The sequence below is a fragment of the Oscarella lobularis genome, chromosome 8 (assembly GCF_947507565.1).
Source record: "Oscarella lobularis chromosome 8, ooOscLobu1.1, whole genome shotgun sequence".
In the NCBI taxonomy this organism is placed as follows: domain Eukaryota; kingdom Metazoa; phylum Porifera; class Homoscleromorpha; order Homosclerophorida; family Oscarellidae; genus Oscarella; species Oscarella lobularis.
In genome coordinates, this window is record NC_089182.1 from 819,550 (window position 1) to 847,419 (window position 27,870).

The 27,870-nt window shown below is 50.0% G+C and overlaps 7 protein-coding genes and 1 long non-coding RNA gene across 11 annotated transcripts; 6 read left to right on the top strand and 2 right to left on the bottom strand.

Annotated features, from left to right (window-relative positions):
- Window positions 1-5: 5 nt before the first annotated feature.
- LOC136190716 (ESF1 homolog) lies at window positions 6-3,366 on the top strand. Of its 2 annotated transcripts, XM_065978955.1 has the most exons (23): window positions 6-61; window positions 119-200; window positions 268-503; window positions 558-672; window positions 727-776; window positions 838-945; window positions 1,006-1,093; window positions 1,149-1,221; window positions 1,270-1,350; window positions 1,403-1,489; window positions 1,544-1,703; window positions 1,755-1,827; window positions 1,882-1,923; window positions 1,972-2,063; window positions 2,122-2,151; window positions 2,203-2,271; window positions 2,345-2,425; window positions 2,492-2,557; window positions 2,617-2,676; window positions 2,740-2,849; window positions 2,905-2,987; window positions 3,066-3,099; window positions 3,159-3,366. In XM_065978955.1, the coding sequence occupies exons 1-23, from the start codon at window positions 11-13 to the stop codon at window positions 3,235-3,237; spliced, it is 1,950 nt and encodes a 649-aa protein (XP_065835027.1). In that variant the 5' UTR covers window positions 6-10; the 3' UTR covers window positions 3,238-3,366. The 2 variants fall into 2 exon arrangements, with proteins under 2 accessions (XP_065835027.1, XP_065835026.1); XM_065978954.1 differs by having other exon boundaries at window positions 2,617-2,849.
- A 245-nt stretch (window positions 3,367-3,611) lies between these two features.
- LOC136190717 (dual specificity calcium/calmodulin-dependent 3',5'-cyclic nucleotide phosphodiesterase 1B-like) lies at window positions 3,612-6,929 on the top strand. 3 transcript variants are annotated; one of them, XM_065978956.1, is made up of 15 exons: window positions 3,612-3,771; window positions 3,887-4,005; window positions 4,212-4,428; window positions 4,487-4,603; window positions 4,663-4,836; window positions 4,882-4,942; window positions 4,996-5,253; window positions 5,303-5,403; window positions 5,476-5,557; window positions 5,706-5,749; window positions 5,807-5,920; window positions 6,077-6,197; window positions 6,256-6,337; window positions 6,399-6,656; window positions 6,710-6,929. In XM_065978956.1, exons 2-15 carry the CDS (start codon window positions 3,900-3,902, stop codon window positions 6,910-6,912), a joined length of 1,938 nt encoding a protein of 645 aa, XP_065835028.1. In that variant the 5' UTR covers window positions 3,612-3,771; window positions 3,887-3,899; the 3' UTR covers window positions 6,913-6,929. The 3 variants fall into 3 exon arrangements, with proteins under 3 accessions (XP_065835028.1, XP_065835029.1, XP_065835030.1); XM_065978957.1 differs by having other exon boundaries at window positions 3,619-3,723; XM_065978958.1 differs by lacking the exons at window positions 3,612-3,771; window positions 3,887-4,005 and adding an exon at window positions 4,014-4,121.
- A 165-nt stretch (window positions 6,930-7,094) lies between these two features.
- LOC136190230 (uncharacterized) lies at window positions 7,095-11,672 on the top strand. The gene is made up of 21 exons (XM_065978330.1): window positions 7,095-7,271; window positions 7,327-7,549; window positions 7,681-7,824; window positions 7,888-7,936; window positions 7,999-8,071; window positions 8,327-8,381; window positions 8,447-8,610; window positions 8,684-8,760; window positions 8,817-8,897; window positions 8,949-9,033; window positions 9,398-9,532; window positions 9,613-9,708; window positions 9,773-9,862; window positions 9,914-9,983; window positions 10,134-10,219; window positions 10,277-10,354; window positions 10,414-10,473; window positions 10,533-10,646; window positions 10,711-10,907; window positions 10,985-11,090; window positions 11,393-11,672. Exons 1-21 carry the CDS (start codon window positions 7,098-7,100, stop codon window positions 11,591-11,593), a joined length of 2,358 nt encoding a protein of 785 aa, XP_065834402.1. The 5' UTR covers window positions 7,095-7,097; the 3' UTR covers window positions 11,594-11,672.
- On the bottom strand, window positions 11,233-12,289 carry LOC136190236 (uncharacterized). The gene is made up of 2 exons (XR_010670527.1): window positions 11,674-12,289; window positions 11,233-11,589 (listed from the first exon to the last, which is right to left on the bottom strand). It is a non-coding gene; the product is annotated as an uncharacterized lncRNA (long non-coding RNA).
- LOC136190225 (uncharacterized) lies at window positions 11,873-19,501 on the top strand. The gene is made up of 14 exons (XM_065978325.1): window positions 11,873-12,006; window positions 12,055-12,573; window positions 13,683-14,399; window positions 14,450-14,716; window positions 14,952-15,224; window positions 15,277-15,321; window positions 15,684-16,412; window positions 16,467-17,258; window positions 17,510-17,731; window positions 17,960-18,022; window positions 18,076-18,351; window positions 18,410-18,907; window positions 18,976-19,175; window positions 19,240-19,501. Exons 2-14 carry the CDS (start codon window positions 12,090-12,092, stop codon window positions 19,300-19,302), a joined length of 4,629 nt encoding a protein of 1,542 aa, XP_065834397.1. The 5' UTR covers window positions 11,873-12,006; window positions 12,055-12,089; the 3' UTR covers window positions 19,303-19,501.
- A 141-nt stretch (window positions 19,502-19,642) lies between these two features.
- On the top strand, window positions 19,643-21,898 carry LOC136190232 (pyridine nucleotide-disulfide oxidoreductase domain-containing protein 1-like). The gene is made up of 12 exons (XM_065978333.1): window positions 19,643-19,709; window positions 19,765-19,845; window positions 19,936-20,148; window positions 20,216-20,269; window positions 20,319-20,392; window positions 20,454-20,811; window positions 20,881-20,986; window positions 21,040-21,149; window positions 21,208-21,330; window positions 21,385-21,451; window positions 21,503-21,717; window positions 21,771-21,898. The coding sequence occupies exons 1-12, from the start codon at window positions 19,650-19,652 to the stop codon at window positions 21,867-21,869; spliced, it is 1,560 nt and encodes a 519-aa protein (XP_065834405.1). The 5' UTR covers window positions 19,643-19,649; the 3' UTR covers window positions 21,870-21,898.
- Window positions 21,899-21,914: 16 nt separating this feature from the next.
- On the top strand, window positions 21,915-26,916 carry LOC136190227 (histone-lysine N-methyltransferase SETD2-like). Its single transcript, XM_065978327.1, has 22 exons — window positions 21,915-21,965; window positions 22,132-22,198; window positions 22,255-22,364; window positions 22,418-22,479; window positions 22,542-22,599; window positions 22,657-22,711; window positions 22,775-22,851; window positions 22,917-23,040; window positions 23,087-23,164; window positions 23,228-23,325; window positions 23,394-23,497; window positions 23,544-23,677; window positions 23,735-23,869; window positions 23,933-24,043; window positions 24,098-24,658; window positions 24,712-25,091; window positions 25,135-25,899; window positions 25,984-26,053; window positions 26,104-26,188; window positions 26,250-26,350; window positions 26,408-26,509; window positions 26,559-26,916. Exons 2-22 carry the CDS (start codon window positions 22,136-22,138, stop codon window positions 26,700-26,702), a joined length of 3,417 nt encoding a protein of 1,138 aa, XP_065834399.1. The 5' UTR covers window positions 21,915-21,965; window positions 22,132-22,135; the 3' UTR covers window positions 26,703-26,916.
- LOC136190058 (keratin-associated protein 9-2-like) lies at window positions 26,875-27,762 on the bottom strand (the record flags this gene model as incomplete). The annotated part of the gene is made up of 5 exons (XM_065978132.1): window positions 26,875-27,068; window positions 27,126-27,266; window positions 27,377-27,535; window positions 27,586-27,705; window positions 27,754-27,762. Coding segments are annotated over 5 exons (516 nt in total), but the record flags the coding sequence as incomplete, so codon positions are not given.
- Between the last annotated feature and the right edge of the window lie 108 nt (window positions 27,763-27,870).

Sequence of the window (27,870 nt, forward strand, 5' to 3'; positions counted from 1 at the left end):
TTCAAAAAATATGGCGGACGATCCTCGTTTCGCACGAATATCGTCGGATCCTCGCTTTAAGGCAAACCAGCGCTCTTCTTAGTTCTGTTTGTAACGATTCAATTTACGCTGCGTTCAGCCCACACCGAAACATGCGCGAAAAGTCAAAATCGATCCTCGTTTTCGCGGCATGTTCACCGAGAAATCGTTCAAGACGCACTGTGAGCTCGCACGATGCACCATCGAGCTTTCTGTAATCCTCGCGCGCGCGCGCGCGCGCAAACCCAGACGCTCGAGACAAACGCGGACGAAAAGTCAATCAATCTTCGAACGACGACCTAAGACGATTCTACGACCTCGAAGAAGACGAAGACAACGAATCCCCAGACGAAAGCAGAATCGAGAAAAAGAAAGACAGAGCCAAGGACACAGATATAGACTACGCGAGAGGCGAAGGCCCGTCGTCATCATCATCTTCCGAAGACGAAGAAGAAGAGGAGGAGAAAATCGAGATGGAACCAGGAGTAAGGCTACTCTTCGAGACCGCTCGAAATTTTAATTTGGAAATTCTATCTTAGGTTTTGCATAGTTGGGGTGAACTCGATACGAACGTCGACGTCGGCGACGAGGTGACGCGACGGCTTGCCGTTTGCAACATGGATTGGGATAGAGTAACGGCAACTGATCTATTCGGTATGCAGCTGCCTCACATAGTATTGAATTCACATTACTGACGTATTTGTGTAGTTCTACTTAGTTCTTTCAAGCCAACAGGCGGTGTTGTGACTTCCGTGAAGGTGAGAGTTTCTATACATGGTTGTGATGGCGTAGCTTTATTATTATTATTATTCTCTAAAGATTTATCCGTCCGAGTTTGGCTTGGAACGTATGTCAGCCGAAGACCGGGTTGGTCCAGCCGAATTAGTTGATGACGACAGCGAAAATTCAACGCCGAATAATAGTGAAGTCAGTTTAATTAAATTGATATTATTGAATTGCGTTTCTGATGTTTTTGTACGTTGCTAGGGTGCTTCCTTCTCTGTGGAAAAGCTGCGTCAGTATCAGCTCAATCGACTCAAATATTATTATGCTGTAGTCGAGTGCGATTCAACGAGTATGGTATTATTTCTTTGGCAGAGAAAACGTCTAGTCAGATTCGTTTTCCTTAGCAACGGCCTCCGCCATTTATGAAACCTGCGACGGCATGGAATATGAATTATCCGCCTCCAGGATTGATCTCAGGTCAATAGACGTAATGAAATCGGAAACGTGCGACATTTTTGCCTATAGATTCGTTCCCGATGATATGGAGTTTGATCATGATCCGGTGTCCGTTGCGGAAGATATTCCCGCTGGATACAAGCCACCAGAGTAAGTAGATATTTCGTCTCTCATTGATTTTTTTGTGAATTTTTTGTTCTAGGTTTGCCACGTCGGCGCTTCAGCAGACGCAGGTGACGCTCACGTGGGACGAGACGGACTACAAACGACAGAAAGCGACGACGAAAAAGTAAGTCGGGGCGAAACTTCGAGATTCCCCCGTCGATTCATCACAATTGGGCAGCTACACTAAGGAAGAACTAAAGGATATAGACTTCAAAGAATATTTGGCGTCGTCCGATGATGAGGATGATGACGAAGAGAATGACGACGACGACGAAGACGTAGGGAATGAGACTGCAAGCACGATGTCTGTACAGGAGAAACGAGCACTAAAATACCGGGTAAGCGCATTGTTGGAAAAAGTGAGAGCCCGCGGAGTGAACAAGCTGTAGAGTCTTCTTGACACGATCGAGGAGAAAACGGAGACGAGCGAGGGAATGGAAATGGAAGTGACGTGGGAGCCCGGTATCATTCGAAACAAGGACACGTGCTTTTTGTGACGACAGGGCTCCTTTGTAGGATTGAAAGAAGGCGTCGAGGAGCTCGTACAGAGAAAAGAAGGTAGTGGGGGGAGCCGTGAGGAGTATGATTTGGACCCTTGTTGTGTAGCGGCGGCGGCTGGGGGAGGGGAACTGACCCCGTGGGAACAGTATCTCAAAACGCGTAAAGAGAAAAAGAAGGAAAGAAAGAAGAGCCGAAAAGCAAGAGAATAGTTTCCAAATTAAAAAATGCACCTCGAAGGGAAAATGTTCTCTGTAGATAGCGGACAAAGCGACGAAATCAAGCGAGGTCATTAGCCAACGTCGATAACGCGACCTCGCGAAATCTTCGTCTCCTTAGACTGGGGAAGCGTCGGGGGACGACGGGGGCTTCGACGACGCATTTTTCGCGACGAAATCGCAATTTACGGTACCCTAGCTATATACCCACGTGGTCGTACGTTTCGTCGTCGCACGACGACAAACGGCGAAATATATCTCAGATGCTCGCGTCAGCGAAAACGAAAAAGAAGAAAAAGCGACGCGATCAAGCGAATCTGACGGCGGAAGAGACGAAGAAACGGGTGGGGGAGAGAGAGAGAGAGAGAGCGATAAAAAACAATACGATTTTCGCGATAATTGGAGCATAGGACGAGCTCGAACTTCTTCTCATGGACGACGACGAAGACGCCGGCAAGACGCATTTCAATTTGAAGGTAAGACGAAAGCGCAGTGCGCAATCGATCGCACGATCTAGGAGAGAGCTGGAATCTAGAAGCTGCTGGCGTCAGAAAAAGATAAAGGGTCAAAGAAGAGGAGTAAAAAACAAGATAAGGCACGAGATACAGACTCGAATGTTTCCCCTATCTCTACTAAACACTCCTCCCGCGATGCGAAGATGGCTCCCGTTGCGAAAGACGACTTCAAAATGGACTTGAATGATCCGCGTTTCGACGCGCTCTTCACGTCGAATCAATACGCCGTCGATCCGTCCGATCCCCGATTCAAGTCAGAACTTGAAGGGCCCCCTTCTAAATCATATTTTTTGACGTCGTCTTCTCAGGGCGACGCGCGGCTCGAAAGCGATCGTCGTCGAAGGGCAGCGACGCAAACGACAACGCGACGACGATGCTGGGGACGTCTCAGGTAGCCGCGTAGGAGATGCATGCCATTTCAGAGATTTGCGATAATTGGAATGTTGATTGCCCGTCCCCGCGCGTGTAGGTCCGGCGCCTCGTCGAGTGGGCGGCGACGCCAGGTAGAGCGATTATCGATGAGATTTCGGAGTTGGGTTACGTGGATTTCTCGCTTTTTTAGCGTGGCCGCGCTCGTGACGTCAGTCAAAGCGAAAGCGGCGTCGTTTCGTGCGGCAAAGGCGCGTAAATCGACTCATTAGATCATGGGATGTTGATTCTTTATGTACTCGTGGGCGTTTGATTGAAATCGCGAGTCGAATTGCTTCTTCGCGATTTTCGCTCCTGTAGTCGAATTGACGAACGCGACAATCGGCAACGGATTCAAACGATTGACTTTGGGCTCCGATTTCGCGCTCCGACGTCGCTCTTATCGCGACGACTCGTTCTCCCACGCGATCGAGTGTTTACGAATCGCCGGAAATAGAGCCGTACGAAAAATCGAATGGGGTCCCATGCATTAGCATTAACGAGACACAGCACGAGCTCGTAAACACAGCCGTTGGCGAAGAAATCGTAGCGGCGGCATTCCGGTGATTCCACTGTCGCGCAAACGACGTTCTGATTGGTCGAAATTTTCGCGATAGGTGTTGATTATTATTAGGTTACGGAGAGATCCACCTTTACATCATAGACAACAAAGTGCTTAGGGGGGGGATACGCCTCCGCCTTAGTAACACAGCAGAGAGGTTCGTACAAGCTGCTCGCTCGAACGCGCTCTGCTCGCCCCAGATTCGGTACGACTCGCCGTGGAGCGTATTCGAAGACCACTCTCGGTGGTCTCGTTGCACGCTACGGAGCAGGAGCTGCACGGTTATCTCGAAATAATTTTAGTGCCTTTTTCTCTTCTAGTGCACACGCGCGCATGGGTAATGCGGTGAAACAGCAGCCTACTGTCGTCAATAGCACGAGCGATTCGGCAAGTGAAGCCAAAAAAACGAGAACTCCGCCCCCTCCGCCAGCCCCGGAAGGTAAACCGTGCATAAACAAGACAGGATTTCTCTCTATTCCCGAACCCGACCGCACTCGCGTTGTACGCTTCCTACAATGAACCCGATAGCGAACGTTCCCGGCCGACGGGAAACGGGTGAGGCCCTCCCGTCGCGGGAATTATCGCGTGATCGTCCTCCGCGTTCTCGCTACGAAAACCGTTTGCGAAAATCGTTTGCGTTCGCAGTGCACTCGGGCGAAAAGGAAGAGCTAGCGACTCGTTTTGGCCTCGCGGGCGGCGGCGGCCGGCCTACGCGAACGGACGCCGAGAACGATACGACGTCGTCAGGAGTCGGATCGCTCAATCCCGAAGAAGAAATGAGCGGCGTTGCGACGACGGCGACAACGGCGACGGCGACGATAGAGGACCCCGAAAAGCCGGAAGTTGTCGAAGCGGCGACGAGGTAAAAGGCGTCCTTGTAGGTCGAGTCTCGTCATCGATACCGTGTATAAAAACAACAGATTGAGATCGCTACTCGATCAGCTGGAGAAGGGCGAGAGTATCGATTCGAAAGATTTGAAGGCTTCGCTAACGTGCGCTGTCGCTGTGCTGGAAAATTCCGCGAAGCCAGAACAAACGTACCTTATCCCCCGTCAAATATTCCGGAGTCGTGAGTCGTTGTGTTCCGGGGGTTTAGTGTCGAAGAGCTGCCCGAAGTGACGCGCGAAGCGGTCCCGGATCAGGTTCGCGATTGGCTGGCTTCGACGTTTACGTCCAAGGCACAGGCGTCGGTTCGGCGGCGAAGCGGCGGCGCGATCAAGCACCTGCGCGGCGTCGTTCACGCCGTCCGATGGAACATAAAGATGGACAAGTAAAGAAAAAGATTAATAATATTGACTCGTATGACATCTCACAGGGTCTATAAGCAAGTTGTTGGAGGAGTGTCGTATCCCATTGGAGTCAAAGATCATTTTCAAGTATAAAGCGCTAATACCGTCTTTCTCCCCTTTTGGAAGAGCGCACTTTTTAGAATTTGGACGAGTGGACGTACGACGTGTTTGAATTGGATAAACTCACCGGGCGTCAGCCGCTTCGCTTTGTCGGCTTGGAGCTGTTCAAGCGACACGACTTGCTGACCAAATTCAAAGTCAATCAACCCACTCTCGACGCATTTCTTCAGCAAATCGAAGCCGGCTACAAGAAGCACGGCAATTCGTATCACAACGCCACGCACGCGGCGGACGTTCTTCAAGGAATTCATTCGCTCTTGTGGAAAACCGGCATAAAAGTGCGCTTGATATCGTAACAATAGATTATTAGATGGACGGTCGTTTTAGCGATCTCTGTCCGAGTTGGAAATTTTCGCGTCGCTTGTCGCGGCTATTATTCACGATTTTGAGCACACGGGAACGACGAATTCGTTTCACGTGCAATGCCGGTATGAAATTGCTCGTGGTAGTGCAAGGCATCGGCGCCGCATCTCCTCTTTTTTTCTTGTTATCTCTTTAAGATCCGAAATGGCTCTCCTGTACAATGACAAGTCCGTCTTGGAGAATCATCACCTGTCGGCTGCCTTTCACCTTATGCAACGGGTGAGAAAGGGGGATAAACGAAGCCCGGGGCTTGGCGACCTGGGGGAGAGGGGAGGAGGACGATCTTAAGACAATATAAATAATAAGCACTTCCCTGTTTCAACATCTATGTCGTATCTATTCGCGGCGATCTGTTGATGTTATTTAGAGCGATTTCAACATACTCTCCGGGTTGTCGGCCGAAGATTACAAGTCAGTGTGAGAGATAGATTTTGCGTGATGGGTGGTAACCTTTGCTCTTACTTACAGGGAATTTCGGGCGTTAGTTATTGAAATGGTACTGGCTACAGACATGTCGGCGCACTTTCAGATGGTCAAGTCTATGAAAGCGCTTGTGACAGCACCAGACGTCACGCCGGACAGGTGAGAGGGGTCATCTATAATACAGATATTCATTGTGAATACTTACAAGTAGCATTCTTAGTCGAATCAGAAGCGGCACTATTTTTAAATACAATACATATAATGATATTCGTACTTATAATAACATAGTAGGTATGTTGATTATGCTTTTTGCAGTGTGGACAAGCCCAAGGCGTTGTCGATGATGCTGCACTCGTGCGATATCGGTCATCCGTGCAAAGAATGGTCGTTGCACGAGACGTGGACTAAGATGCTCGTCGAGGAGTTTTTTCAGCAGGTAAAGTCTCAGCATTACGATCCGGTTTTCTACCCTAAATTTTTTTGATAAAACCTAGGGTGACAGGGAAAAGGAAATGGATTTACCCTCTTCCCCTCTTTGCGATCGAAACGCGACTCTCGTACCAGAAAGTCAAGTGGGTAAGGAGAGAGAAGAAGAAGACGACTTGGAGCTGATTTGACCGATGTGTGTGAAATTTAGGATTTATTAATTTTATTGTTATGCCGTCGTTGGAAGTGCTTCGAGACCTTCTCGACGTTCTTCTGCAACCCGAATCGGAGGAGGAGAAGAGCGGCGAAAACTCGACGCAGCAGCAGCAGCAGCAGCAGCAGCAGCAGCAGCAGCAGCAGCAGCAGCAGCAGCAGCAGCAGCACAAATCTTGGATTGAGTGTCTCTTGAAAAATTGCGCAGCCAACGTCGAATGCTGGAAAAGTCAGTGTGGCAAACCGAAAAGCGACGGTACATGAGAAGACTGTCTCTCTCGTGAAATTTCATTTTTTGAATTTCTACAGATTCTGAACCGCGTGATTCTGCAGCATCTCCTGCTGCTGAGCGGGCTAAAGACCGCGTCAACGTCGGAGCCAAAAAGCCCGAGTCGGGAAAGGTTCTAAATGCGCGACCTCGACTGACTGGGCATCAACGATCGCCGGTAAAACCGCCCGTACTTAAGCAATCTTCGAACAAAAGTATGAAAGAGCACAAAGCTGAGAAATAAATTTAAAAGCGTCTTTATTGATTTTACACATCTTCCACACGTCACACCGTAAAAATCTATTGTGGATTTATATTGGGCCTCGTGACACCCCGAACGGAGAAAAACGTTAGATTAATTAAAAATTGCCGCTCGAGATATCTCCGACTACGGGGACTTCGGTGTTCTTTTATACGGGAGCTACCTCAATGGAAGACTCCATCACGTCGAGCATATGCCTGTCCATATGCGAAGACTACAGCGGCTCGTGGAAGCTATGGGAAGGCGTGCGCGAGCTCGTTCAAAATTGGTACGACGGGGCCATCGAGATGCGCGAGAGCATACGACAAACCCTGTACCCGTTGAAAATCGAAGTGAAAAAGGCGAGAAAATCGCGGCGGAAAATCGCGTCGTCGCGCCGTCACACTGTCGCGTTAGAAGAGCCAGAGGAACGTGCACACCTACGTGGCGTCCGTCGACGTGCCCCGCGCGAACGAAACGAGCGGCGGCCAGAAGACGTACACGCCGCTCGGCGAGATTCACTTCGACGAGAGCACGCAGCGTCTCACGCTCGTCAATCATCGGACGACGCTCGCGCGAAAGGTTCTTCTGCTCGGCTATTCGAAGAAGGCCCGATGCGAGGACGTTATCGGGCAATTCGGTACGAGACGGAAAAAAGGGCCCCCAATACCTATTATTTGTTATATATATATATATATTCCTTAAGTTTCTGTAGTACAGTGATATTTGTTGTCAAGGGGGTTCCTAGTTTCTTTTTCTTTTCTTTCGTAGGTGAGGGTCTCAAAGTCGGTGCACTTGCCTTGTTGCGCGAAGGTCGACGCGTGTTCATGGAGACGAGCAAGGATCGATGGGAATTCTGCCTGCAAAATCACAGCACATTTCAGGATACGCGAGTTTTGACTGTCAACGTCACAGGTACGCGGACGTCCTCTCTCGAATTGAAAAATTTCGACTTTGATTTTTATTTCGCCTCCTTAGATCGAACGTCGGTTCTTTTCAAGGACGATTTCCGCGCTTTCCCAGATTGGTGAGACCTCCTAAATAACATATTGAATTTTAATTTCTTTCTTTTTTGATGTTCGATTCCAGTCCTATTGAGCTGGACTTGGGCGACACGTGCACGTCATTGTGGCCAATCAAGAGAGAAGAGTGGCATGACTTAGTAAGTATTCCACACGGTGGGTGGGAAGGGGAGACGGGCGGGCGGAGCTTCCCAATCATGCCAAACCGCACAATTTCGCTCTCCCCACAGCACGTCGCGAGGATTTATTACATTAGACATCTGCCCCGGCCACAGTAGTGCAAAATCCCCCTTCATCCGCTGATTGCATCACTGATTAACCGACTAATTGATTAATCGATGCATGAACTCGTCGTCATACGTCCTCATCTACGGATTCCGTTTGCGCGCGTCTAGGCAAAACGGTTTCTTTTCCTGGAACGACCGCGCGAGGTGGTCCAAACGGAGCAAGGTTTGCCAAAAACGAAATTAGCATTGCCATTTCCATGGATATTGGAAAATCATTGCCTCTTTCAGGCTCCCTCATCATGGACTCTCACATGGCCGGTCAGCTCTACGTCAAAGGCATCTGGGTGAACGATTTCAGCAAGGAGGGTCTCCACGCCGGCGCCGACATGACGAGCCTGCGACTCGATCGCGATCGTCGCGCCATTGTTCATCGAAGCGAAATCGAACATCAGGTAAGTGACGTCATCTACGGGGGGGGGGGGGGGGGGGGGGTCGATCTCAATTTTTTCTTTTTTTTTTGTGCAGGTGAGTTCGATGTGGGCGAAGGCCATCGATCAGAAACCGCAATGGGTCAATCGATACTATCAGCTGTTATCGGAGGGGTAAATTTGATGTATTTATGTATGTGATCTTGTGAACCTTTTTTTCGTTTTTTCAGTTCTTCGTGCGACGTTCGACAGGCGTCTTTTTACGTGGACGATAAGCGTGCCGCCGGTCTCGTTGCGCAGGAATTTTTTCGGTAGATTCAGAATGTCAGAGGTTCTAAACGGTATTTTCTTTTTCTGAATAGGAAGCATGGAACCGATGCGTTTCCTTTGATCAATACGGCTGCAGCTGATATGCTTAGGAAGTTCAGCAACGATCTTAAAAAAGAGGTACAGTGGTACCCATAACATGATGAATTTTCCACTATGTTTCCCCCCCTACTCGACTCTTCCTTAATATAATTAACGCGGTAATGTTTTCCTGTGAGGCGACTATCTTTGTTTGGTGTAACCCTAGCCCTTTGTTTGGTGTCCGTTTATTGTGAGGGGAATTGTATTGACTTCCTCGTCTCCCCTAATCGGGGCGAAGGGCGTCTCTGCAATGAGTGATGCCATTCATTTGTACAGTAATAGCAAGTTGGCAATTAAATGCGTTCCTCTTCTCTCTCCCCCTCCTTTCGGAGTTATTTTATGCATCTCATTGTGTTTGGCTTAGAGAGGTTATGACCGATGCCTTCTTCCTCTCGTTCTGCAGGTCATACTGTGCAATCAAACTCTCCTCGATATTCTCATCAGATCGGGTCAAGTGCCGACCGCCGATTCGTTGCTCAATCAACATCGCGAAAATACGAAAGTGAAGATACCAATCGCCGAGCTGAGAGACGACCAGGTTAATGCGAATGACCTCCTCGGAGCGACGTACCAATATTGACCTGGACACTTCCTCGTCTCTCTCTCCCTCTCTCTCAGAAAGAAATTCTCGAACACGCCTCCAGTCTGATTCGTCTAGTCGAGCCCGCGTTCACCACGACGATCGTCGATATTGTCGAGACCGAGGAGATGACGGTATCGCTGAAACGGGAGGGGAGATCGAGGAGAGAGCGGGTTTTTAGTGTTCGCTCTCGCGCAGATCACCTCTACTGGTCATCGAATCGAAGTTCCTTCGTGGATGCTCGAACGCGATTCGGTCGCCGGACTCTACGCGGAAGCGTCGAGAGAAGTAAGGGATGCGTGTGCTGCGACAGATTTGGAAATTTCTCCTTTTTATTAGACGTTCTTTGCCGAAGCGAATCTTGCACTGGCAATTCTTCCGCGTGTGCCGAGCGAACGACGCGTGAGAGGTATACACGGGATAGGACTTCTGCTTAGTGTATAGGATTCACGTTTCTTCGAATGAAATGATTCCTAAGCGTTTAGTTAGATATCTCGCGTCTTAGTCTATGTAATTCATAAAAGGAAGTATTGGGACGTAATCAACTGTCTCTTGCCAGGCGACCTTCGCACGACTGCCATGATCGCCGCTTTGTCGGCACAGGCGCACGAAAAGGCCGATCCGTTCTGTCGAGTCATGCACGAAGTCGGTCTAAAGAAAAGAAATGTTTTCTTACATCAAGTGTGTGATTTCTTCGTGTAGCGCGGCATGGACATGGATCAGCTTGGCTGGTGGAAGGAACGAGAGCGTCAGCTACACGAAGAGGCGCAACGAAGCCAAGTCCGAAAACAACGCATTTTTTTTAGAGATTTCTAGATCGTTTTTGGTTTTTCCCGTAGAGTTCCATGAGAGAGACGGAGGAGCGTCATCGTCAGAAGCTCGAAGATCTGTCAGCAACTGTGCGTACGATACTCGAGTTCGCATTAATTAAGGCGACGATCTAACGAACGTCTTGTAGAAAGACCGGTTGGATAAGAAGCTCGCAGAGAAGGAAACGGCTTACGATGACGTGCGAAAGAAAGTGGAGGACGACTACGAAGCGAGACTTCGCTCCGAAACGGGCGTATACAAGGCAATACGCTTTCCGTGCATAAGAAAATCTTTGTCTACGTACCTTTTCTTCGGTTCCTTTTCAGTCGCTTTTAGAATCGGCCGAAAAAGATAATAGTCGGCTACAGGAGGAGAACTTGTTGCTTAGAAAAAGGTGCGATTACTTTGGCGATGAGCAAAAGAAGATGACATCGAAGTTGGACGATCAAGACAAGAAAATGGAGCGCGTCAAGGAATCGCTTCAGACGAGAATCGAACAGCTGAACAGAGAGCTCTTGAGAAGGCGAGTCCCGGGGCCGCGACGCACGCCGCGTCCTTTTTCCCGGCCTGCCGGCGCATACATATACCCGCTCTGCGTAGAATGCAAACGCTGGCAAAGGAGTACAGCGATTTGAATAAGAGTCCCGACGACGAGAAATTGGCGGAGAAGATCAAGGAGCTCCGAGACATTGGCGTTCAGTTAAAGGTGAGCCCTACCTCGAAGGGTATCGAAAATCGTAGGCACCACACCGCGAGGAAGCGTTCTTTTTATAGCGAAGGAACGCTTCTCCGGCGGTCCTGCGAGCTCCCCGTTTCCCCATAAAAGGACATTCTTTGATGTCCGTAGGTATGTACCGTTTCCTTTATTTAAGATAGTGGTCGCGCATGTCATGCACAGAAGGCTCACTTCTGTCCCCTCGGACATTCCAGCCCGCACACAAACGTTTTTGCAAGCGAACTGGCGCCTCCCTTTCTCCTCCGCCCTTCCCCCTTCCGTCTCCCGTGTAGGAAATGACCGGTAACGATGGACCGGCGTCCTTCTGCGTCGTGTGCACCCAACGACCTCACACGCACGTCATGGTGCCGTGCGGTCATTTCTGCGTCTGCGAAACTTGCTACGAGGATCTGAAGAAGTTCGAAGATCAACGCGATAAATGTCCCATGTGTAAAACCAAAGTCGAGACCGTCATAAAAGTGTTCGTCTCCTAGAGACGAGTAAAACGAGATTTCTCGAGAAAAGTTCCCGAAACATTGTTTTTTAAAAAATTTTTTATGTCATACCCTCTTACCCTTGCACAACGGGCAAACTCCCCGCAGGCAGTGCAAATGCCTGTTGACAAACGAGCGTCGTTGTCACCAAAACGACCGGAACACAGATGCGAATCGCAATTCTCGAACAGGCCCTATCGATCGTACGCCCGAAGGGGGAGCTCCTCCCTCCGCGGAGCGGCTTGGAATCCGGAAAGCGACTCTCGAGAATGGGTTATTAAGCGACGCAGCTTTACGACTTCGTTCGTTGTTTTTGTTACGGATAGGTGATTCGATTATGTACAGCGGGGAGTGTACCGTAATCTCGCAACGGGGCAGTCACGTCAACACGAACACCTGAGTACTGGAGCCAGGTCCCCATAAACCGCCGCATACATAAGATATAATCCCGTTGTGCTTAGCTTCATTAGGCCTCTTCGTCCTGCGTCCCCGAGTCATGCAAGCGTCCTCGGTCACGCATTCTTGCCTTCGTCTATTCGCCGTCGCCGTTTGGGCCGGCGTTTTGTGCGTGCCGTCGTCGCGTTCGTCGATCGTCGATCGCGACGTCGATAAGATCGCCCAATCGGTTTCGAAACGCATCGCGACGTTCGTCAACTGCGACGACGACGGCGTTTTGCACTTCGCCGTCGCCGACGATTCCCGTCGACGGAAATTGAACGCTGAGGCGATCGCGTCGTGCGGGCGACGACGCAACGCGAGTGCCGGCGGCGTCGACGGCGGCGTCGACGAACTCGTCGAGTGCGCCGACTTCGAAATCGGTCGAACGTACGTCGTCGTCGTCGCGAAAATGCGCGGGGTTTCGTGTCTCGTTCGCGGCGAACGACTGCCACGCTTTGGGACAGCGGGACGTCTCGTTTCGTCGCACGATGAAGTCGTTGCGAACATCGGCGACAATTACGACGAAAGACATCCTATTGGAGGTTAGAAACTGGAGCGTCTGGGTGGTCGCTTTCTGGCCGGGGTCCTCGCGCGTTTTTATCTATATGTATAAGTGGGACGAAAACAAGACCGTGCTCCTTCGACGCTCTTGATTTCTCGAGGGTTAGTAGTATCCCCCTCGCGACGAAGCAAAGAGAACGCGGACAGATATCGTAAAAACCCTACTACAGTTTCATGCACCTTCGGCTACTAAAACTTGGCGTCGGCATCGCTTGTAATTCCGTCTCGACAAGAAAAGCTGTGGTCGCGACGGCGCATAATGCATACGAAGTACGACCGCGCAGCGCGACGGCGGTTGATCTGCAAGGCAAACAAGGGCCTCGCCGCGCGCGATGCAGACGGACGGCCCGGTCTGGCCTCCCCCTGTTCCCCCACCCAGCGGCGCGTGCACGCGTGCGTTTTCGATTCAAATGAATGCAAACATGGAAAAAGAAGCGTAGCCCTATACCAGTAAGGGGACGAATTCGTTGACTAATCGAAGCCCGGGCTTCGATCCTTCGCTTCTCGATTGTCGAGAGCTTCATATATGAGCACCTGCGCGACTTAAATGCAGTAATAGGAAATGGGGAGAACGAAGCTGGGGGGAGGTCTTAACAAAAAGGGGGGGTCGCGGATCGTGCACGGCCCACGTGGGGACGAACAACTATGTTTAATCGGACGACGAATCGCATAGTCTGCGCGCTTTAGAAACGATTAAAAAAACGATCGGTATTTTTAAATGCCGGGGCCCGTGTTAGGAACGTACGACTGCGTCATTCCTTTTTTTTACTCTTGCTTTTCTTTTCGTTGGCGCTCGTTCTACGGGGGCTGCGACTTGTTTTGCGCGACGGGGCCGCGCGTGAGACGGGGAATGCGAACGACGTTCGTCCATCTGTTTCGTCGATACGATCCCCCTCGTCTCATATTAGTATTCGTAATTTTCGTTCTAACGATCGAGTCCTAACGAGATAAAAAGCGATTTCGACTTGGTTTCGTAGCACCCAGTTCTCAGTGGGAGATGTTTTTCTATCGCTTAGTGGCGATGGAGAAGGGTTACCACTGTGTGTGTGTACACAGTCGATGTCTCGCAAACGCTCTCGTCTAAATTTAGGTCGCCTCGTGAAACGAGCTGGAGGCGGCGTCAGGAAGAGGTTTCACGCTCGCGAAACGATCAAATGCCGCGGCGGCAATCGTCGACGAAGTTTTCGCGTCGAAACGGAATTCAAAGTCGGCGCCCGTCCCGGCGACGGAACCGTGCACGTCGAAGCGATAAACGACGGAAAAGACAAAAAGGACCGTCTCCGATTTCTTCTAATGCCGTCGCTTTGGACGGTCTACAGTTGGCTCGGCGGAGGCGGTGCCGCCTCCGCCGCCGCCATTGAAAACGGTTTCGTCGCGACGTCGACGCTGACGTTCTTCGGCGACGGCGGCACGGTGACGATCGTTCAGCGCGGAAAAAAATTCGACGACGACAACAGAACGCTGTCGATCGAGTCGACAGTTAAGGAACGACTGTCGGAGAAATTCAACGCCGCCATCGATCGCGTCACGTCGCTGTCGTTCAAGTCGTCGATACGAAATTCTCATTCTCGAATTGCTCTCGTCCAGGTGAATCGATCGAGGCTAGAAGGCTTCGGCGAGGGAACGGTGGTCGTCGGCGGCGGCGCTTCGGTGTCGTACGCCGTCGTTGTGACGATTGTGACGGCGCGAAAGAGCGACGTTCAGAGTGGAGCGATTGTCGACGCAAAAATTCTCAAAGTCTCGATTTTCAAAAACCGAAATTTGGGCGTGTGGATCGAACCGAGCGTAACGACGCCGACTAAAAAGGGTAACGTCGTTAGTTTTCTTTTCGTTGCAATTATTCATTTTGTGACGTAGATATTACCCAGTCCTGTTGCGACGCCGGCATTCTGAACGGTCGACTCGATCGGCCGTGCGCGTACGGAATGTCGCGTAGGTGTCGCAGTTTAAACGGCGACGACTGCTGCAACTCCTGCCGTCGCGGCATTGCGTCCGGTCGCGCCGCCGCCGACGACGACGGCGACGACGACGACGGCGATAAGTGTCGACCGCCGCGAGATGAAAAACGCGCAAGTCGCAAAAAAGCATTTTCGCGATGCTGCAAATCGGCGACGTACGAACCAGGTATGCGGCGCGATCGCGAATGCAGCTGGCACCCATAGACGACGAGTTAATTGCGATGCGAACACCTTTGATTGCTCATGAATACTGTAAGCCATCTCCGTCGCGCACCTTGACGACAGGAATGGCTTAGTGTAGCGTGGTTCCAGTTCAGATGGTCGGTGCATCTGCATGAATCGGATGCTGCTAAAATTAGCTGGCCGTCGTCCATGTCGAATCTTTTCTTTTCTCGTTTTAGATCCACCGCCTGAGCCGCTGCCTGAGCCGCTGCCGCCGCACGTGCGGAAGATCTGCTGCACCATGGGAACGATTCGCGCCAAATCCCATCAACCGTGTCTCGTTCTTGTGCCCGGACAATGTCAAACGATAGTGCGCGATTGCTGTTCGTGTTGTACGAGCGGGATGAACGACGCGCAATCGCTGTCGTCGGCGTCGTCGTGCAAAGCGCAGAAGAAGAAGCCTTTTGAGGAGTGTCGCGCAGCCCGTCAGCTGTGCTGCGAGGATAGCTTGAGTAATACCGCGGATGTTTGTTGTAGATCGGTTGTAATATGCTTGAACTCTAGAGCCGAAACCGACCGACGCTCCTGCAACAACAGCTCCAACACAAGGTATGATAATATGTATGTATTGCCACCACGCACTAGTAGTACACTTGATACCGTTACCTACTTTGGAAACGCTCACATTCATGCCAAAAGTTGCTTTATGAGTAGCTAGCTATCTTCGCCTTTACTTAGCGAAAAAATTATTTAATATGGAGAGCACGTTTTCTAATGAAGTTTGCGCGTGAAACTGTAGACGCTTTCTATAAATCGATTTGCGCACACAAGTAGCCCGACGCATAGAACAGCATTTGTATTAGACAAGATGTTACAACACAACCTAAATAAACGTGCGACTTAGAGAACTTCCTGCTTCCTTACCCGTAAAGTCTAATCATGTACTGTACACCTCTTTGCATTGACTGCAGACAGCCTCAACGAGGAGAAATTCCTCACCATCGGCATCGGGACGATCGGCGGACGCGTCTCCAAGCGCATCTTTCCCAATTCCTCGTTCGACGTCGGCGCGCTGAACAATCAACGAAGTCTCGTCGGCTTCGGTCTCATAACGACCATGGCGACGCCGAAAGACGTCAACGTCGCTCGACTCGTTTTCTCCTTTTTCGTCGCGCCGCTCGTCTTCATCATTTCGCCGGAAGCCGATAGTACGACCGACTGCTTCGGCGCGTTCTATCGTCACGCGACGGCGTTTCGCGCCGACGTCGTCATCACGCTGCAAAATCGACGCGGCAACGCTCGTCGCGTCAAGGCGAAAATCGACGGGACGATGACGAGAACGGCGAGCGAAAATCGATTGACAACGTCGCGAATCGTCGTCGACGGATCGATACCGCGAGTCTTCGAAAATGCGAACGTGAATCTGACCGGTTACGAGATCGAAATGGTGAAATCGACGAATTCGCCGGCGAAAGGAGATTTTGACGTCATTTATACGGGCTTTGAACTGGATCAGGTCGTCGCAGACGGAAGCGCCTACGTTTTGTCTCGTTCGATGACGATCGCTTTTCGAAGTCGAGATTTTGTCGACGTTCCGTTGCCGACGACGCAGACGCTGTTGATTGGATTTCAGCACGCCATCGTTCACAGGGATTCGAATCAAGTCCATTTGATAATGCAGAGCACGTTAAAAACGAAAGGTACGCAAAATGAAAATGTACCAAAAATACATAGTTTTTATTTTCCACCCTTAGAAAATAATCATCACTGTAGTAGTGGTCGAAATTGGCAAGAAGAGCCGACTGCACTGACGAAGGCGAGGACGTCTGACCCCCCTATCCCAAGTCTTCCCACCGCGGCAAATGTTCCGCCGGAGACTCTTTCCGTTCGAGGCTCGATCGACGGCGTCATCAATCACGTTCCCATCGCAGTCGGCCATCTCGACGGTTGGTTCAATCCGGCGAACGGCACCTACGACGTCGAAATTCATCTCGGCGACATCGTCTTCGAACTGGAACAGTCCGCGGCGTTTCTCGTTTCTCCGGCGACGAGCGTCCTATCGTGGCTCGTCGCCGACGGTTGGCGGAAACTTGCGACCGACGACGCGACCGTGACGACGGAAACGAACGCTACGTATTCGTATAAGACGGACGTTCGGGTCACCGTCGTCCAGACGAGTCGACGAACGGCATCCGGGGCGCTGCGCGTCGACACGACGTTTAGCGGTAAGGCGCCGTCGTTGATTTTTACGAGCGGCGAACGCGTGAGCGTTGTTTCGCCGTCGGTTCGCGTCGTTTTTGCGAGTTCGGATGCGTTCGATATGGCCGTCGGCGACGTTGAGCTGCTCAGTTCGACTTTCAATCCCGTACGATTTTATCAGTTCGGCGCGGCGAGATTGAGCGAGGCGGCGGAAACGAGGAGACGAACTAAAAAGAATTTTGTTGCTTTTCAACGACTCGACTCTCGCTTTGTCGTCATTGACGTCAATGCGACAGCTGGGAAGATTCGCGTTCGAGCCGACACTTCGGTGACGTCAGTCAACTCAGGTCGGTCTACTCGTAGACGTACATTGAGACGCAATAAAATGTAGCGTTAACGAGCTAAATCCTCAATTTTTGAGATGGACTAGATCAGTGCCAGATCTAACGAGTCTTGACAATATTGCAAGTTAGGTTAAAGGGAAATCGCTGGAACTTATCTAGCTCAAGGTGTCCTATGCAAACAGTGTATTTAGTTTATTTTTATTGACCTTAGCTAAGTCGCTAAGTGCTTACTAAGCGATTCCTCTTTTACGTAGAACCGTTGATTGAGGACGCTTGCTGCAGCGTCGGTCGCGAAATGGCGCGCCTTGGTCGCACGTGTCCGGCCCGTCTCGACAGCACGTGTTCGAAAACGATGCGCCAGTGTTGCAGTTGCTGTCATCGTGGCAAGACGACGAACGGCAAATCGTGCCGATCGAAAGCGAAAAGCTTTCACTGCAAGACGTCGTACGAATCGTGCTGCGATTCGTCGTATCAAGGCGAGAAGAACTTAATTATTGCATAAATTACAGTGTAGACGTTACGTCGCAACTGTAGAATTTATTGTGGAGTCGTAAGCACAGATTAAACTAGTTTAATTAATATATTTATAACGCGTATTAATCCTGCGCAAGGGGGGAAAAACTGATGGGCAATTGCCTAAATAATAAAATCAACTCCACGCAACCGCAGCAATTATGTCCTCGCGGAAACTGTTATCTCTTTAGACCCTGATACGTGGCCTTTTCTCCCGACGGCCGAATCTCCGTTGACAAACCCCTTAAAACCGAGTAAGCGCAAAAACAAAAGGATCACGTTTCTTACTAATTCGTGTTTGCTGCAGCAAATGCTACGCCAGCGGATCCTTGCTCTGCGATCACCTGCCCGCCCGGAAAGCGATGCGTTCTTCGGGCGTCGACTTCGCCGTCTACTCACGGCGTCTCTGTCGAGTCCCCGATTGCGGCTTGCGTCTGCTACAACGTGTGTCCGGACGAGAAAGACTTTGGAGAGCGCTGCGGCTCGGATAATCGCACGTACGGCAGCGAGTGCCTCCTGAGGAATATCGCCTGCTTCATGGGAAGCAAGCTTACGGTCGCTTACGCTGGAATATGCAACGCAGGTGAAGCAATCTATGTAATTATTAGAGATTTTCGAAATAGTAATTTATTTTCTTATAGAGGGCAGAAGTCGTTGCTTGTGCAACGGATATTCGGAAGAGTGCGATCCGGTGACGGGAACGTGCATCGGTTGTCGTCACAACACGGCCGGTCGCCATTGCGACAAGTGCGCCGAAGGCTATTACGGCACGCCGCGCAATGGCAAACAGTCGAACTGTCGCCCGTGTCGTTGTCCGGGCCCGCTCGGATCGCCGAATAACTTCAGTCCGACGTGTCACTTGGACGAAACGGACAAGCAGCTGAGATGCGACGCTTGTCAGAAAGGATACGGCGGTCGACAGTGTAACGTGTGCGAGAACGGTTACTTCGGGCAACCGAAACGACGACTAGGGAAGTGTCGCAAGTGCGATTGTCACGGCAACGTCGATACGAGCCTGTTTCCCACGTGCGATCGGGAGACGGGCTGGTGTCGACGCTGTTTGCATAACACGGGCGGAAAATTTTGTCATCGATGCAAGGACGGCTTTTTCGGCGATGCGGGACATTTTCAATGTTTGCGTAAGTCACTTCGTAATTATTAAGTCACCGCGTGGGGATCATCAGGCGCTCTTTCTTCTTTCATATAGCTTGCTTGTGTAATTCGATTGGATCGATTAGTAACGTGTGCGATTATCGATTCGGTGTTTGTCGGTGCCGAGCCGGCGTCGAAGGCGACTTCTGCGATCGCTGTATGGACGGATTTTGGGGATTCGGCAGGAACAAGGAAAACACGTGCCATGCGTGCAACTGCTGCGCTGAAGGATCGGTAGATAATAAGTGTGACAAGGTAACCAGTTCTGTCAGTAGTAAACTGGAAGAATATGAAATTGACTGCGGCGTCGTTTTTCTAGGTGAATGGCAATTGCTTGTGTAAGAAAGGCTTTAGCGGAAAAGGGTGCTGTACTCGGGAATGAGATGCAGAATTTTAGAGCGTTTTGTCGCTTGGATCATGATATATTTAGCAATTTGGATCGAGGGATTGCGATTATGGAAAAGGCAAAGATTATTTAGACCTTTTATTTTCTGAGTGCTAGAGAAGCGGAAGTGTGTAGTTTTATCTTATGACGTGGCACGGATTATTATTATTATTATTGAAATTACTGCATCCGGCTACTCTATTGTAAAAAGAGTTTGAAAAACTTTTTTGTGAGTGACCGTCTACGTACTGTATCTAAGCTGAGATCTGCTGAGATCTAACGCGATCCGCGGATACACTAGTATACGGGCTGTGACAAATGCTAACGCGCTGACCCACGATCGAATGGATTTCGATTTTCTCGTCGTTGGAGGAGGAATTGCGGGCGTTTCGTGTACAGAACAGGTTAGCAGACTTTAATTATACGTTCTGCAGGCGAAGGATTGGTTTCTTACCGCAGCTGGCGTCCCTGGCTCCCGATTCCCGAATCGCTCTTGTCTCTGCAACTTCTCTCGTTAAATCCGTCGTCAATTTTAAGCAAGTACGTACACGTAGACGAAGATGAGAGGGATGGGATCTCTTCGCGAAGAGAGTAGAGACAGTTTTCGAACGGAGGTGTCGGCTTTATTAGGTAGCCACAATTTTGTCTGATTTTGACGTTGTCGAGAGGGAGTCATCGTGTCTATCTTCTCAATTTTCGAATGTCAGCACATTTCAAGCGCGACTGGTTGCCTTGGATCCGGAGCAGCACGTGAGTACAATGGAGGAATGTTTGGGCACAGAAAAACGACGAATCGCTATCAAATACAAGAAACTGTGTCTATGTATGGGAGCTAAACCAAAGGTGCATTTGTGGACCATTGAGGAATCGAATTTTTTTTCTAGTTGAAAGGAGATGTTTGTTCTTCTAGATTGTTTTTGAAAATCCTCACGTCATTGGCATTAGAGATACTGAAAGTGTCAAGGTAACTGTGTCTTCTGCCTAGTTTCTATTGAGACCGTGCTAGTTTGTAGACTTTTCAAGAAAAATTGAAAAAAGCCGAGCGTATTCTAATAGTTGGAAATGGAGGCATAGCAACCGAATTAGCGTGAGCCAGATTAACAATTCTAGTATTAATTAAAACTAATTACTCATTCATTCATTTATAGATATGAGATTGGTCAATGTCACGTCGTGTGGGTCATCAAAGACTCGTCTATTAGTCACGTGTTCTTTGACGAAGCAACTGCTCGATTCTTTATTCCCGCTTTGACAAAAAAGAGCGGTGGAGACAGCGAGGCGAGTGGCGGCGAAACGCGTCCAACGAAGCGGATCAAGTACACCCTCATGAAGTACGAGGACCCGGGCTGCGATAGCAAAGGAAAAACAATTCTCGTGGCGAGTAAAGGAGATCAGAATCGGCGAGTAGAAATAGGGAATGAGCGCGAGCGAGGAAGTGAAGATAGAGGAGCGGCACTCGGTCCAGATTGGAGCAGTGGACTCGACCTCGCCGGACAACTGAAAGAGGTGAATATCGTACTCATTACACCGTAGTTCTCGTCGTGGCTTATTAATGCCTTTTTATTACGCGCGTAGCATCGTAGGAATGCTTCCGTGGAAACCGAGTGCGAAATTCGAGAAATTCTAACACCGGAGCAGTACAAACTTACTACGCGTGCAAAACGACAGGATGAACGTTTAGGTCCGTTTAATTAATTCACAATTTGACGCCGTTTCTTTTCATGATTTGCGCAGACTGGCCCGTCTACGCCCTGCTCACAAACGGGAAAATTTACGGGTGCGATTTTATTGTATCGGCGACGGGAGTCGTTCCGGCGTCCGACGATCTCCTACGCTATTGCAAAGTGAGCAGCCATCCTAAGAAAAGAAAAGACGACACATTGCGAGAGAAAAGCGTTCTAGTTTAACGTTAACGACGACGGTGGGATTCTGGTCGACCATCAAATGCAAACGAGCTGCACTGACGTGTACGCCGCCGGGGACTTGTGCGCGGCCGCGTGGAAGCCCGCAGAACTTTGGTTTCAGGTCTGTAATTTATAAGATAGGTCTTTGCTTGCTTTTACGTTCGAATAATGATAGATGAGATTGTGGAGTCAAGCTAGGCAAATGGGCGCTTATGCTGCCCAGTGCATGGTGGCCAATATGGGTGAGGACGTCTTTTGGATTTTTTATTGATTTATTTATTGTTGTGTTTTAGCTGGCGACGAAATTCCCATGGATTTCTGTTTTGAGCTTTTTGCTCACGCAACTAAGTACTTTGGCTACAAAGTGGTTCTATTGGGGAAGTACAATGCACTGGGTGCAGAGCATGAGCTGCTATTTCGATTCACTGATGGAGAAGAATTTGTTAAAGTCGTTCTCAAAAACGGAAGAATGCAGGGTGCAATTCTCGTTGGAGAGACGGACTTAGAGGTACAGTATATGGACGCATTGTGAAATTTCACTTTATTCGATTTTCAATTCAGGAAACTTTTGAAAATTTGATCTTAAATCAGATGGACCTCAGTTGCTACGGAGACTCGCTTCTGGATCCTTCTGTCGATATCGAAGATTATTTTGACTGATCTAATAAAATGAGAGAATGCGCGCTTTACGCAAGATCACGCGCTAAAACCCGGGAAAACGACGAAGAAACGAGACGTCGTCGCTCGTCGAACGCGGTGAGTCGTCTACCCTGGGACCATAGATCTACGCTGGGACCGTTCGCCATCGCCGCGAGAGGTCCTCAGCGCCGAGCACGTGCTCGGCCACGTGAATTCGTCTCGCTTGCGATTTCGACGGCCACAACGCCGTCGATTCGTCTCCAAACCCGACTCTTTCTCGCAGGAGAATGTCGTCGCGTACAAGCGAAAGCGAAAGGAGCAGCAGGAGCGGCTCGACGAGCTCAAACGAGGTCGAACGCGCGCGCGCGGCAAACGTTCTTCACGCGAAGTTCTCTCTCTCACGCAGTCGTCCGACTCGACGACGTCGACATCGGACGCCTCCTTCATGGAAATCGCTCGGGCGCCCGAAATGCCGTCGTTCGAACGAATAAAAGAGAACGTGCGTCTCAATTCGGTGTAAGGAGGGAATAAGAAAAAACGCGAGAGGGGACCCGCTTGGACTTGTGTAGAATTCCGACGAAGGCGATGAAACGAGCGAAGCGAATGGTGTGCGAATGCACGTACGATTACGGTAACGAAGTTCCTCTTCGAACGTCGACGTTCGCGACAGCGTTTTTGACTTTTCGAATGCAGAATTGGACGAGGAGGCGTGCGGAGAGGATTGTCTCAATCGGCTTATCATGATCGAATGGTGATCGAGAGAAAGACGATATGTCGCCGTATATAAAAAGTGTTTTCGTGTGCGTAGCAATCCGAAATATTGTCCGTGTGGCGAGTTCTGTACCAATCAGAGATTTCAGAGGGCAAGAAGCTATATTTTCGACGTCCCAACATCTTTTGTCTTATCCTCTCTGCTCTTTGCTCAGGCTCAGTATGCCAAACTCGACGTTTTCAAGACGGAGAAAAAAGGGTGGGGATTGAGAACGCTTGAAGACTTGGAAAGGTGCCGGTCGACATTCGAATATTGATATATATCCCGAGGGCGATTTCCTTTTATATAAAAATAAGTGGATCTTTTGTGGTCGAGTATTGCGGAGAGATTTGCTCCGAGTCGCAGTTCAAAAAGAGAGCGCGAAAGTACGCCAAGGCGAACATGAAACATCATTATTTCATGAAAATGGCCGTGAATGAGGTGAAGAATGGGAGAGCATTTTTTTTTACTCGACGTCGCGTTTTAGATTGTGGATGCGACGGAAAAGGGCAACGTGTCCCGATTCATTAATCACAGTTGCGAGCCCAACTGCGAAACTCAAAAGGCAAGAATAGATATTTATTTATTTATGTATGTATTTCATTCACGTGTTTAATTCTTCTTTTAGTGGACGGTTCGCGGCGAATTGAGAGTCGGATTTTTCGCCATAAAACGAATTAAACGAGGCGACGAGATCACGTTCGATTATCAATTTCAAAGATACGGGTACGAGTTCGATTTTTCAACGGGTGCATTCGAATCGAACGCGCGAAATGGCCTCGTCTTTTTTGCAGTCGAAAAGCGCAAAAGTGCTACTGCGGTGCGCCGAGTTGTCGTGGAGTCATAGGAGGAAGCTCGCCGCTACCGAAACAACAGCAACAGCGCGAACAGCCGAGAAGTAGTGACGTCGCCTGCGGAAAAAATTGCTAATTCTCGATTTTTAGCTTCTGCGAGGAAGCGCAGAGTGGCGAGAAAACGCGGTCCGAGATCGGAACCGTTGAGATCGAAAAGTCCCGACTCCGAGGACCAGGGAAGCGAAGCGGAAGCGTCTGAGGAAGAAACGGCGGGACTATCACCGGTAAGGCGTTATAAGTGCAATCTATGAAACGTAATCGTCGGTCTTTGGGTGGCGTAGTTTGATAAGGAGTTACAAGACATGGTCAACGAGAAGCAACAGTTGGAATCTGATAGCATCGTGCGCGATTTCACGCGGCTCATGTTGAACGCGGAATCGGTCGAAGAAAAATTGAAATTATTGAGCGTTCTTCAGGTAGAGACAGAGAGAGAGAGAGAGAAAAAAAGAGGGGATTTTTAACGCTGTAGTGTATATTAGAATACTATGGAGCCAAAGTGTCTGAAGGAGTTCTTGAAGAGACAGAGTGTCAAGTTAATGAAAAATTGGCTAGATGATATGGAAGACGTTTCGCTTCAGTTCAAGTACGAGGTACTGGCGAGCAAACCGTTTTTGTTGTGTATGCCTCGAGACAAGACATTGCAGGTGCTGAAGACGTTGCAGCATTTGCCCATTGCGAGTAAGAACACGGTCACGGAAATAATGCCAATTGTAGAGAAGTGGGTGGAAGAGAAATCCACTCCCGGAAGTAGTCAGGATGGAGCTGATCGGCGCGAAGAAGTCGCGAATCGAGAAAACGGGTCGCCGCCGCCGCCGCCGCCACCGCCTGTTGAAGAGAAAACGGAGACGGAAAACAAGGCCGGGGCGACGGAGAAGGAAATCGACGACGGGTGGATTGTTCTTTCAGATTCGGCACCGACGAGTGAAGTAACAAGCAAGGAAGACGCGAGTACGTCGCACGTTGACGTAAGCGCGCCGAAAATTGGAATCGAGGTTGAAGATCTGGAAGCGGCCATATCGGAAGTAATGGAAAGAATACTCAGCATGGCTGTAGCCGCGACGGAGACGGAGACGGAGACGGAGACAGTAGAAAAAGAAGACAAGAATGAAGAATCTCGAATAGACGAAGAAGAGGCGCTACGAGCGCTAGTCGTTCGCGTACAGGAACTGGCCAAGACGCTGTTGAACGGATGGAAAGATCTCAAGGCAAGCGCTCTCCAAGATGAAACTTGCGAAGGTAATCTCTTTGTTTCTTACAGATGATTTATCGCATTCCCAAACGCGTCTCGCGGCTGACGGCGTCAGCAACCGACGAGTCCGCTCGTCGTCTTCCGTCGCGGGACTCGCCCCGGCGATCGCCCCAATGGGAAAGTCGAACGCATTGGAGATCTTGGCATGATGGCAGTAGAGAGCGCGAACGTCGTCACTACGATCGACCGAGACGGTGGAATCGTCGTCGTCGTCGTTCGCGATCCCGATCGCGGTCTCGATCGCGTTCGACGTCGAAGGATCGCTTTCGTCGTCTGTCGTCGTCGTCGTCGTCGCGACGGCACGATTCGTCGCGTCGGTCTCGTCACGACGATGACGTCAGTTCGCCGGAGGAGAGACATCGGCGTCGTCAATCAGAAAATCGGAAAGCGTATGTATTAATTTAAAATTTCTGTGTTCTATTTCTCTCTCAGATCCGACGTCGACGAAGAAGACGTCGTCGTCGATCACGGGATCAAAGGCATGAAGTTCAAGCGAACGTTTCGCTCGTTGAAGCCGATTCGCGGCAACGACGACGTCGTCACGGGAGAACGAAGCGACAGCAGCACGCCGCCCGATTCCATTTTTCGTTTGACGGGAGGCGGCGGCGGCGGCGGCGGCGGCGGCAATATTCCGAGGTCGTCTCGATCGCGAATGGACGCTTTTCAATTTCGTCTCCGCCACCAAATTCACTCTCAAATGCAGAATATTTATCGAGAGCCGACGCCGCAGCAGTCGCCTTCCGCCGAGTCGCTAACGACGCATTACGAATGGCAGCCGTCTTTTCAGATTCAAGTCCAATCGCACCCGCCGTCGTCTTTGGCTTTCGGCGGTCACCCTCCTCTTCCTGCTCCGCAACTTTCCATGCAGGTGTCTCAGCTCGGGAATGCGCGCGGTGGCGGATCGCAGCCGACGCCGGGGATCAGCGTCATTGCTCAGCAACAACTCGGCGGCTTTATGCAGCCGTCTCTCGTTTCGGACAAAGTCGCTGCTCCGCAGGTGGCGGCGGCGGCGACGATTCGGCCTGCGTCGCCGTCGAAAGACGTTGTCACCGCAACGGCGACGGCGACGGCGAAGAAAGACGATGAAAAGGAGGAAAACGAGGGTCCCGTTTCGCCACCCCCGCCGCCACTGCCACCCGGTTGGAAAAAAACCGTTGATGAGATGGGCAGAGAATATTATTATCATACAAAGACGAGGTGCGTAGGTCACCGTAGAGCGAGCGAGCGAGCGAGCGAGCGAGCGGGGTCCCATGGGTCAGTGCATTGGACGTTTTTTTGTAGAGAAAGTCGGTGGGAATTGCCAGGTAGGGATGAAATCAATGTGCCGTCACCCGCTCAGCCTGCGGAGGAGGTAACGAGTTGTTTGGAGAAGCGATTTGTTTGGTGACGTTTTGACGGAAGGTGAGCTCGACTTCGGATCATCTACTTCGCGCCAATCCCGCGACTGAGAAAACCGACGACACGTTGTCCTCTCCCGACTTGAAACGTGAGAAAGAGAATTCCAAGCGTAGCGACGTTTTGCGTTATTTGGTCGCCGTGTTGTGCAGTAGCCGCTAGGGTTGCCGCCGAAATTCGAGAAGACGCAGCGAGGGAACGAAAGGAAAGGGAATACAAGGCAAATAGAGCAAAAGAGGAATTTCGTGCAAAGGTTTGCGCGTGCAGTCAGTGCAGTACGCTGATTCGTATGTTTTCTGTTGTTTTTTAGGTGTCGCAAGTCGTGATTCACTGCCTGAATCAGCATTACAGACCGGACTGTCCTCGTGGGAGGATTGAAAGTGCTGAAGATTTCAAGCATTTGGCCAGAAAGGTATTTTTTTCCACATTTGGAGAGAAAGGGTTTTGTACTGCATGTTCAGTTGACTTACGGCGTCGTGGAGAAAGAACTGAAGCAGGGCAAGTCGGCGTTGAGCTTGGAATTCACTGGAAACACTCGGATGAAGATTTTGGAATTTATCAAGAACTACATGAAGAAATTTGGCGAAGTCTATAGAAGGTCATGACGAGAAACGCCTAGCCTTTTCCCCTCTCCCGAGTTTAAAGTGATGAAAAATGACAGTGGATAATATGAGAACGTGATGTCCACTTTCTTACACGCATCTAAGCCATTTCACGGGCACTCTTACCGTTAGGGATTGATTCATACGGGCAGAATCTCCAAAATTTTAACTGTGGTTTAGGTGGTATTTCACAATAAATTGATCAATGATTATTATACATGCTACAGCAGTACTTAGTCGATAAAGCAATTAAGAGATAAAATATTAGAAACATCTCTTACATCAGTTCCCTCCTCCCCCACCTAGATTAATAGTGAAGCACAGGCAGGCAATTGTCTCGCACTGGCACTCGCAGTCACAATTTGGGCACTGCAAAAGTAAAATAAACAAATGAATTTTCTTTCCCGCGTTTAGACTCCGCTTTACCTCGCAAGACGGACAGCTGCAGTCGGGGCACCCAGGACACGTGCAACAGTCCGCACAGCTACCATGCTCACAGCAATTCATTTGCGGACAAGAGCAGCCACCGGGAGTTTCGCCGCAACAGTCGCCAGCACCGCAACAGCTCTAAGTATAAGAACAAAGCATTGTTGTCACTAAAATTAATTACTAATTATTAGTATTAATATTATTATCAAAATGTAACGACGTAGGCTCCGCCCTCTTGTCGAACTGACCTCTTTCGTTGGGCATATTCTGTCGCACCACGCTCTCGTGCTCGGTGCTCGACAGTCGCACTTTTCTCCAAGGGACTGGAGACAGGCGTTGAGGCACGAGCCCTCTTCTTCGGGACAACGACAGCAGTTATTCGGACAGTTCGGCGACAGACCGCGTGCCTAAAGTACCACCCATTCGATTTTCATTTCGTATCGTTGTTTTTCTTTACTTTGCAGCACTGGCGAACGACGAGGAGAATTACTATGACGACGATCCAGCACGAGCAAGCGATTATGAGAATAACGGCTGTCGATAGCTCGTTTTCGGTGGGTTCTACTGGGTCTGGAGTCTGGATTTTCGAGTTGATTTGAAGTAACATTGCGTTTATCGTCCTTACCGCCAGTTTTCAGAACAAAACGTGCTGGGTTATCCGATTTTTACACTGACTAAACGTGAAAGTTTAGCCAAATGCAATTGCTAAAGGCTTTTTTCCGCCGACACAAAACGCCGTGTA

Excerpts from the sequence above, each read along its gene's own strand:
- LOC136190716 (XM_065978954.1), top strand. The coding sequence starts at position 11 with ATGGCGGACGATCCTCGTTTCGCACGAATATCGTCGGATCCTCGCTTT. Across the intron at positions 1,924-1,971 it reads GCTCGTACAGAGAAAAGAAG|CGGCGGCGGCTGGGGGAGGG; the intron begins GTAGTGGGGGGA and ends CTTGTTGTGTAG. Across the intron at positions 2,272-2,344 it reads CGACGAAATCGCAATTTACG|ATGCTCGCGTCAGCGAAAAC; the intron begins GTACCCTAGCTA and ends AATATATCTCAG.
- LOC136190232 (XM_065978333.1), top strand. The coding sequence starts at position 19,650 with ATGGATTTCGATTTTCTCGTCGTTGGAGGAGGAATTGCGGGCGTTTCG. Across the intron at positions 19,846-19,935 it reads CCGTCGTCAATTTTAAGCAA|GTAGCCACAATTTTGTCTGA; the intron begins GTACGTACACGT and ends CGGCTTTATTAG. Across the intron at positions 21,150-21,207 it reads ATCTCCTACGCTATTGCAAA|TTTAACGTTAACGACGACGG; the intron begins GTGAGCAGCCAT and ends AAAGCGTTCTAG.
- LOC136190717 (XM_065978956.1), top strand. The coding sequence starts at position 3,900 with ATGGGTAATGCGGTGAAACAGCAGCCTACTGTCGTCAATAGCACGAGC. Across the intron at positions 4,006-4,211 it reads CCCTCCGCCAGCCCCGGAAG|TGCACTCGGGCGAAAAGGAA; the intron begins GTAAACCGTGCA and ends TTGCGTTCGCAG. Across the intron at positions 6,657-6,709 it reads TGGCAAACCGAAAAGCGACG|ATTCTGAACCGCGTGATTCT; the intron begins GTACATGAGAAG and ends GAATTTCTACAG.
- LOC136190225 (XM_065978325.1), top strand. The coding sequence starts at position 12,090 with ATGCAAGCGTCCTCGGTCACGCATTCTTGCCTTCGTCTATTCGCCGTC. Across the intron at positions 16,413-16,466 it reads GAGCACGTTAAAAACGAAAG|AAAATAATCATCACTGTAGT; the intron begins GTACGCAAAATG and ends TTCCACCCTTAG. Across the intron at positions 17,259-17,509 it reads GGTGACGTCAGTCAACTCAG|AACCGTTGATTGAGGACGCT; the intron begins GTCGGTCTACTC and ends TCTTTTACGTAG.
- LOC136190227 (XM_065978327.1), top strand. The coding sequence starts at position 22,136 with ATGTCGTCGCGTACAAGCGAAAGCGAAAGGAGCAGCAGGAGCGGCTCG. Across the intron at positions 23,498-23,543 it reads ACAGCGCGAACAGCCGAGAA|CTTCTGCGAGGAAGCGCAGA; the intron begins GTAGTGACGTCG and ends CTCGATTTTTAG. Across the intron at positions 26,351-26,407 it reads AAGAGGAATTTCGTGCAAAG|GTGTCGCAAGTCGTGATTCA; the intron begins GTTTGCGCGTGC and ends GTTGTTTTTTAG.
- LOC136190230 (XM_065978330.1), top strand. The coding sequence starts at position 7,098 with ATGGAAGACTCCATCACGTCGAGCATATGCCTGTCCATATGCGAAGAC. Across the intron at positions 10,474-10,532 it reads TCGAAGATCTGTCAGCAACT|AAAGACCGGTTGGATAAGAA; the intron begins GTGCGTACGATA and ends AACGTCTTGTAG. Across the intron at positions 11,091-11,392 it reads ACATTGGCGTTCAGTTAAAG|GAAATGACCGGTAACGATGG; the intron begins GTGAGCCCTACC and ends TCTCCCGTGTAG.